The sequence below is a fragment of the Galeopterus variegatus genome, unplaced genomic scaffold, assembly GCF_000696425.1.
Source record: "Galeopterus variegatus unplaced genomic scaffold, G_variegatus-3.0.2 Scaffold1756, whole genome shotgun sequence".
NCBI classification, from domain to species: Eukaryota; Metazoa; Chordata; class Mammalia; order Dermoptera; family Cynocephalidae; genus Galeopterus; species Galeopterus variegatus.
Window position 1 is genome coordinate 604,604 of NW_007727867.1, and position 8,150 is coordinate 612,753.

The window sequence follows — 8,150 nt, forward strand, 5'->3', positions numbered from 1 at the left end:
TGCCACACTTCCCAAGCGGCGCACTGTAGCAGTGCGCCACCGGGCCGGCCCATCTCCCCCATTTCTGATAAGCTGTTTGGAGAAGCAAGACATGAACCAACATGTGAAACATCATACAAAGGATTTGTATAACAGCCCAAGACAACAACGGAACAGCTGTGAGGGGGCATATNCAGAGTGCCTCCTGCTCTCCACCTGGCTTCCTCCTTCCCCACGTCTCCCTCTTGCCTCTCCATTCTTTGGACTTCTTGTGCTCCTTCCTTTCTTTTTTCCTCTCCTTTTGCTTTTCTTGAGTCACCTACAGACCTTCCCAGGGCCTCTCCCCCAAGCACTTATTCTCTGAGCCTATGTGTCTTGGGAAACTGACCCAGATCTTACCAAGCTCACGGAAGATTATTTTGCCTTGTGACACTGCATATCCTGATGCTTTGTGACATCAGTAGTGAGCCAAACAAGTTTTCCTGTTAAAAATGTGGTTTGGTTGATGATCAGGAATATTTCAGGGAGGAAGAGATCAGAGTGGGTATAGCAGAGGTGAGGGACAGCACCATCCGTCCAAGGACAAGGAGCTAAGCTCTTTCCTGCTTTCAGCCTCGTAAGCACTCGCAGCACTGAACTCTCCCTTAACAGAGCCCAGGTGAGGGACAGCACCATCCGTCCAAGGACAAGGAGCTAAGCTCTTTCCTGCTTTCAGCCTTGTAAGCACTCGCAGCACTGAACTCTCCCTTAACAGAGCCCAGCTGGTGTTACTGGGGAAAGTGCCGCAGCCAGGGGGAATGCAGAAACTGCTTTGTGTGGGGTTCTGAGAAAGGGGACCCAGGAAGGTGATTGTGACAAAGATGAACGGACTATCTTCCTGCTAATATTGCTTGTTACTCATTAACAAGCCTGTGAAGAAAGCATCTTTAAGAGAAGACCTTTAACAAAAGAACTTTTCTTGCTTTTATTCCGTGAACTCCAGCACCCTGTCCCACCACCCCCTAAGAGACTTAAAGTACTGTCATTTTCAGAATTCCATTACTTCTAGGTCTGTTAGTAATGTTTCCTGTGAGACCTGATGACTGTGTCTCCCTTTCTGCTGCACTGCTGTAGGCTGAGGACAGGGTCTTTGCCTTCCTCTGTTCCACCCATTTACCCATCCAGAAATGCACCCACCAAGCATTTGCTGGGCTTATACTTTTTGTGCAAAGCTCTCTAATGGCTACTCTAGAAGACATACAAAGATAAAGAAGAAATACAAAGATAAAGAAGACATATTCGATGCTTTTAGGGACTTCAATCTGTAGAGGAGGCACATCTAAACACAATAAATCAGACAGAAGAGATTTTATAGAACTTGCAATGATTTTTCTCTTTGCCACTTTCAAAGTGATATGTATGGTTCTTTAAAAACATGCTTCCTGCATCGGATGCTCTTTTCTCCTCTATGAAATCCAGGAAGGCCAAGTGGATCCTTTAAGGAAAGAGAGGGTTTGGGACAGACCAAGAGACAGGGACAGACATTGGGATCAGGATGGACACTGCCAACCCCAAGATTATCAATCAGCAGAGCACATATGCTGGGACCAGAATCAAGCCTGGCTCCATGTCACACCTTAGGACCAAAAGAGACTTGTGTAGCCTGAATGACAGTAGCAGAGGCAATGTTTACTTCTCCAGATGCCTTTGCACAATTTACTGCCCTTTCTGCAAGAGCATAACAACCAAGAGCATGACAAGAGTCGTGGCACACTCATCCCTTTAAGAATTCATCACTGGGTTAGCTGGTTTTGGGGAAAAGATTTAGGAAAGGAGCTGGCGAGGAGTGGGGGAGGGGTGGTGCACCGAGTAAACTATAGACTTGGAGAAAATATTTTTGGACGAGCAGTCATGTGTTTGGCACAGTTTTGAACCAAGTGATAAATAAGGAGAATTTGGGATAGGTTCTCCACCTTTTCAACCAGGTCTAGCAAGGGTTCTAAAGTCGCTCTAAGTAAAATGGATAAGAGAAGCCTCTATACGGCTGAGTCCAAACATGGCCCTCAAGACAACCTTCCTTATTTAACTAGGAGATCAGTCGATTTGACACATATTCGGGATGTTTGGGAAAGGCTGAAGAGAGAATGTGTGCCCCACCTGAGCCTTGAAGGATGACTAAATCACAAGGTGCACACAAAGTAGGGAAAGAAAATCTAGACAGAAGAAAGATGGAGATGCGGAAAGGCTGGGGTGCAGGGCCGAGGTTTTAGAAGCAGATATCATGAGAAGCCTAGAAGGACGGCTAGTTTAGAGCCTGCAGGTCGCATGTTAACGGACAGCAGGCTGCTAGTGGTGGCATACTGGGAAGAGGGGGCTGAAGGAGGGAAAGTCCAGCCACAGGAACCCCAGCGGGTGGGAAGAGTCCAGGGGCTCCAGTGTTTCTTCTACTAGGAGGACTGTTTCTGGAAGCTGCACAGGGATACCACAGAAAAATCTGTTACAAATGGAAGTTTGGTAGACGATACACTTAGAGCCCAGGGTCACCCAGCAGCAACTCCAGTGGAATCTGTGTTCCCCCTCCTTTGGGTGGTTAGATCTCCTCTGGGCCCCTCTTCCCCAGCCCAAGACTTAAATTTCTGAAGAGACTTGCCTCGGGAGTTATCTCTCTTTTATTAAGGTACCACTTGGATAGTGTACACACAGCACAAGCAGAAACTGAAAACCCACACACAGAATAAATTATGAAATTCATATTTAAAAGCAAATGATAGAAGTAGCTGTGCTATCAGGAGGCCTCCTTGTCCAGTGTCTGGAGAGTTATAAGGTGTCAGCAGCCCCCTACAGTCTGTGATAAATCTGTGAGATGTTTCAGAGCCAAATGTCCCCCTCTGTGCATGTCTGATGAGGCCCAAACTCCTTCATGCAAACACATGCACACCCACAGAAGTACCCATGGGAGTGGGGGCAGGGGATGGCCTGTAAATGACAACCAGCTTAGCAGCAAGCAAGGTGGACGCAGCTGTGCCCTCTCTGTGGCTTTGGCTGCGGACAAGTCCCTGGCACTCATCCTTCACCAACTCCCCCGTTCCCTTGGGAGGTGCAGGTGAGCCCTCGGGGCAGTGGGGAAGTGGAGGCTGCTTCCCTAGACCAGGAACCCAGTGTTGCTGTCCTGGACTGCAGGGTGAGCACGTCGCAGCTTTCTTACGCTACTCCTGCTTTACTGTCTGGCCTGCCAAGCCCCGCCTGCCACTCCCAAAAGAAAAAGTGAAGAGATGTGTCCCCAGGAAAATCCACCAACTTGCAGCAAGTCCTCCATCAGCCACTCTCCAGCAGTGTGATGTTGGGGAAGTTATTTTAGTTTTCTAAGCCTCATATTCCTCACGTCTAAAAATGAGAGTGTCTACTTCACAGGGTTATTATAAAGAATTACTGAAATTTGATATTGCCAAATACTGAGCCAGATTCAAGTTCAATGTTCAAAACTTGTTTTCTTTCCTGAATTCTTGTCCTCCATTTCTTCCTTTCTATATCCCCATTTTGTTTTCAGGTTTATGTGTCTGTTGCTGGTCATATAACCCCAATGGCACTAAAAGCACCTCTTGACAAATGGGACTTCCCCTCTCCCAGCAGAGATTGAGCCTGTGCTTCCCCCAGTACAAAACAGCACCACCAGGAGAGTCAAGGGGATAGGCCACAGGACCAGGAGATAGTCTGGGTCTCAGGTTCCATCCCAGCCAGGAGAGATGTGGGTAGCCTGTGGGCATAGGGAGACCTGACTATCTCAGGGATGACTGTGAGGTGCCATAATGGTGGAAAGACAAGAACAAGAGAGTGATGCAAGGTGGCTCTGCAAAAGGCCAGTTTGATGGGTGACAATCCACAACTCAGGTTCTGCAGAAATTTCCCAACCATCTCTCCATCTGTCTGTCCATCCAGCCATCCATCTGGTATATGTAAAGAGTTTTGTAGAATGCAGGCTGACCCAGACAGAAACCCCGTGTGCTCATTTAGCACCTTCTATCCAAGGAGTGAGTATCTTTCATAGTCATACATCTAGAGTCTTTTACAGTAATGTTGTGAGGTAGTAACAAGACAGGCAACATTCCTCTTTCCATGGATCAAGAAGTGCTCTGAGTAACACAGTGAGTGGAGCTGAGGCATGGTAAGGGCTGGCTAAATGCAGGGTGCTGGTCTGCTCCCCTCCTGCAGGCTCTGCTGTGGCTTGTCCTGACTGACCTCTGCGTCTAGGCCAGCTCTGCTCCTTTTCACACCAGCGTGGGTTTCAAGTCATCTTTGAAGTTCACTATAGGCTTGGAGCGGGCCCACAGCTTTCCCCAGGAAGCCAGCCCTGCAGCAGGCTCGGGGTCAGTGTCTGATGTCCCACTGTCACTGGAATCAGAGGAGCTCTGGAAGCAGATTTCACAGTAGGGCCGGTGGCAGTGGCAGAAGAACTCATCTGAGCTGCTGGATTCAGTGTCAAGGTAGTTGCACGGAGGAGAAGACAGAGAGGGGTAGCCTGGGGACACTGGGGGCCACAGCTGCTGCTGCTCAGAGAGGTCTAGTGAGGCTGGTAGGCATGGGGCTGGGGAACTTTGTGCCTGGCCAGAAGCAGAAGGCTGGTGAGAAAGGGCTGTGTGGCCCCCTCCAACCCCCTGCAGCTCTGTCTGGCCTTGTTTGCTGCCCTCCAGGACGCCCAGCCTGCCTTGAGGATCTGGGAGTAGTGACGGCTTCTGGGAGGAGGGTCTTGGTATCCTGGAATCAGCAATTTGGGAGTCCAGGCTGGGGCTGTCCCCATTCTGCACATTCAGCCCACTGTGTGCCCTAGAAACAGTCCTGTTTGCCCGATGCCCCACAGAAGAGGGTACAGAGCCAAGAAAGTGTGAGCGAGCCCGTGGAGCTGCCCGCCTTCGCCTCACCATGTATGGGCTGAAGCCCAGCTCCTTCTGGGGGCTGTGGGCAGCACTGCTCTTCCAGGACTGCTGGGGACAAGATGGGGCAGAGGAGAGGGGAGCCTCAGGGCCCAGGCCCAGATCTTGTAAGACTTCCTGAAGCTTCTCCCTGATCACTGAATTGACCCTTGGTAGCCGCTCTGGGGGCTCCTCTGAGTTCTCTGGCTGCCTCTGTCTCTGAGGATCAGAGCCCCCTCTACCTGGTATTAGACTCCAGTTGGGGGCCATGGATTCCTGGTCTCCTTTTTTTAGACACTGGCTTTTCTCAGCCCGTGGCTTTGGGCTACAACCTGAGTCCAAATGATCAGAAAAGTCCTTCAAGTCAAATATCTTTTCTTTCTGCCCTGGGGAGGTGCCAGTGTCCTTCACAGGCCCTTCAAAGTTTTGCATCTGTGAGGAGGGCACTGAGGTGTGCTGGGAGTCCTGGGCGGCCATGCTGGTATCATTCTGAGAGCCAGAGAGGCATTCTGGGGGCCCCTGAGCTGCTAGACCACGGGCAGAGGCTGCAGCCTGGATGTCCTTGCTCTGGGAAGAGGCAGGTGGGACAGCCCTCTCTGGGGGGTCATAGGTGCACTCAGCTGACATCAGTCTCACTAGCTTCTCTTTGGCGTTGTTTACTTGTTCCTGCAGGCTTTCAATCACAGCATTTTTCTGTAAAATAAAAACAAACCCATCAATAAAAGATGTCGCTGAGGGTTTTAAACTGTCTCCCATGATGGAGAAAGTGTGGCATCAGAAGACTTTGGTTTAAGTCCCAGTTCCTCCAGTGTATTGGCTGGTGACCTCAGACTCTGAGGAGGTATCTTCGCCAGGAAAAATGAGTTTTAATGCATGTAAAGTGCTTAGCACAATAAATGACATATGGTGTTCAATGAAGGCTAATCATGATTTATTGCTGAATTATTGGAGAAACTTAAAAAAAAAAATTCAGTAGCTCCAGAACGGAGCCCAGGGGATGAATGAGGCTGGGGCAGTTTTGCTGCTGAGCTGTCTATCTGCTGCATGGATGTTGGTGGATAAACAGGCTGTTCCCAGGAGGGCTGGCAGGTGAGAGGTGTGCCTGCCCTAACTGCAAGATAGTGGGACGTGGAGTAGGAGTAGCAGTATCGGCAGTGGGTGTACAGGGCAGGACTGAACCCTGGACACTTTTCTGTGGTGCAGCGGCTGATTGTCTAGCTCAGACTTTACATCCACCTTCAGAAATTTCTGATGCTCAAAGGCGGGGGAGCAGAGATGAGATCTTCTTAGGGAAATGATGGTCTTGGTGCAGATATGAGAAGGGGTTGAGGGTTTGGGCAGTAACATAAGCATCACGTTCTAGGGTGTGCTGGTCTGAATACCTGTGTGCTGCCTTTTTTGTTGCCATCCTCTTTAGAAGTAGAGGATGAGCATTTGGACAGCCATTTATTATGCCCTAGAAACAAAAAAGCATGTTCCATTTTTGAAACCATTAGTACAAGTTGCCACAGGACTGAACTTGTGATTTCTCCTCAAGTTTACATGGGAGAGTTGTCCAGAAATGATCCTTTAAGGGAGCAGTAACTTAAGTAAAATAGCCCCATAAATCTTCTGGCAGCAACTGCCCAGTCAGAGCCACTGCTCCCCATGTATAAGCAAGACAGAGGTTTTCCTGATAGCTCCCAGTTTCTACCTGGTTTAGTCTACTTCTTTTACCAGCAGGAGAGAGTCCAGGACCAGTGACGGACTGGTGACTAAGGCAGAAGGGACTTTCAGCTGAGCACCGGCCTGTCTGTCTTCCTCCTCCCACCCCACAAAGCAGTGAGGTCTGGGTGTTGCTGAGTGAGTGCAGATAACTCAAGGACTCATCAGGAACAGAGCGGATGAGTAACAGGGAGACATTCAGGCTCTTCATGACATCTGGGCTGTGCCAGGTAGCTCTCTGAGGATCTCACAGGGGTGACTATGATGGCTGCATAGGAGGGACCTTGGCTCTCTTCTGCCTCTCCCAGCCCCTCCTCCCAAAGCCCACCCTGCACATTCTCATGCTGCCTTCAGGAGGCCTCTACTGCCTCGCAAGTTAGGAAGAAGCCATTAGTTGATGACAACTACTCCACCAGTTTGTAAAAGTGCTGCCTTTTTGTACAGCACACAGTCCTTCGAGCATAGAAAATAGTATAAACATTGAGTTGGGGAAAATAGTCTTCTCCCAGCTAACCAAACATCTGAAGCTGGCTAGTGACAGATTTAGAAACGACAACCTAAACAGTAAATTTCCCTTCTTCCAGAAAAGGAAGTGGGACTCTGTTTTCACCATGGCTGCATACTAATGAGAGGCGTGTGTGAAGCACAGCCACTGAGAGACCCAAATCTGACCTACGGTGGCAGCTGCACTGAAATGAGCTTATTAATCATTACATTTGGCACAGTGGGGGAAGCAAAATGCCCAGAGGTATGTTTCATAGGGTGCAGGCTGGAAGGAGAAATGGACTCAACCTCGTTTCTATGGCTCAAAGAAGAAACATAATAGGCGGGTTTGCTGGGCTGCAGAGTGTAGAAGGGAGGCCTCTGACCTGTGGGAAGGTGGTGTTTGCTGGCCCTCACACACACAGGGCAGTCTGACTCCCGCTGTTCCAAACAGCTTCTGGGGCACCTCTGGCTAGGTGCAAGAGGGGCAAGAATGGGAAGATGGACTGCCCAGATCATGGGAAAGTAAGACAAAGGCAAGAGGATGGCAGAAGTGGCTGTGCAGGAGGGAACTGCATGCCGTGAAGCTGGAGTCAGGGCTTGTGCACATTCGGAGGCAGAACAGATACTTGTGTTTATCTAACAGGCAGTGTTGGAGCTGGGGACACAGATACTTGGACCTTTCTAGGTCTGCCACCAGGTCCTAGGACTGGCTGCTGGTTCTCAGACCTGTTGTGGGAAAGATGTTCCAGGCATAGCAGGTGCTGGGGAGCCAGCTTTTTACTGCCTATGCATCTGTACCCGTTTAGGCCCTTCCTCTGCAGATTCACGGCATCCTTTCGGACAGAGCAGATGCAGTCACTGCAGGGAAACAGGGAAGCATTGCAGAAGTACAAAAAGCATGTCACACATTACCATAAGGCTGAAGAGTCAGTCCACTTGGCTGTTCCAACATTAGCTGATTGTAAATGAAAACTTGGGCCGGCCCGGTGGCGCACTGCTACAGTGCGCCACTTGGGAAGTGCGGCGGCGCTCCCGCCGAGGGTTCGGATCCCACATACGGACCGGCCGCTCACTGGCTGAGCGAGGAGCGGGGGC

At 50.0% G+C, this 8,150-nt stretch overlaps 1 protein-coding gene across 1 annotated transcript in view; it reads right to left on the reverse strand.

The window, feature by feature from the left end:
• Positions 1–2,609: 2,609 nt before the first annotated feature.
• GPR156 (G protein-coupled receptor 156) overlaps positions 2,610–8,150 on the reverse strand; it is a gene marked incomplete at its 5' end in the record, with an annotated part of 10,693 nt that continues 5,152 nt past the window's right edge. The window contains one exon of the mRNA XM_008578787.1: positions 2,610–5,558. Coding sequence (XP_008577009.1) covers positions 4,224–5,558 — 1,335 coding nt within the window. The remainder of the gene's footprint in view (positions 5,559–8,150) is intronic.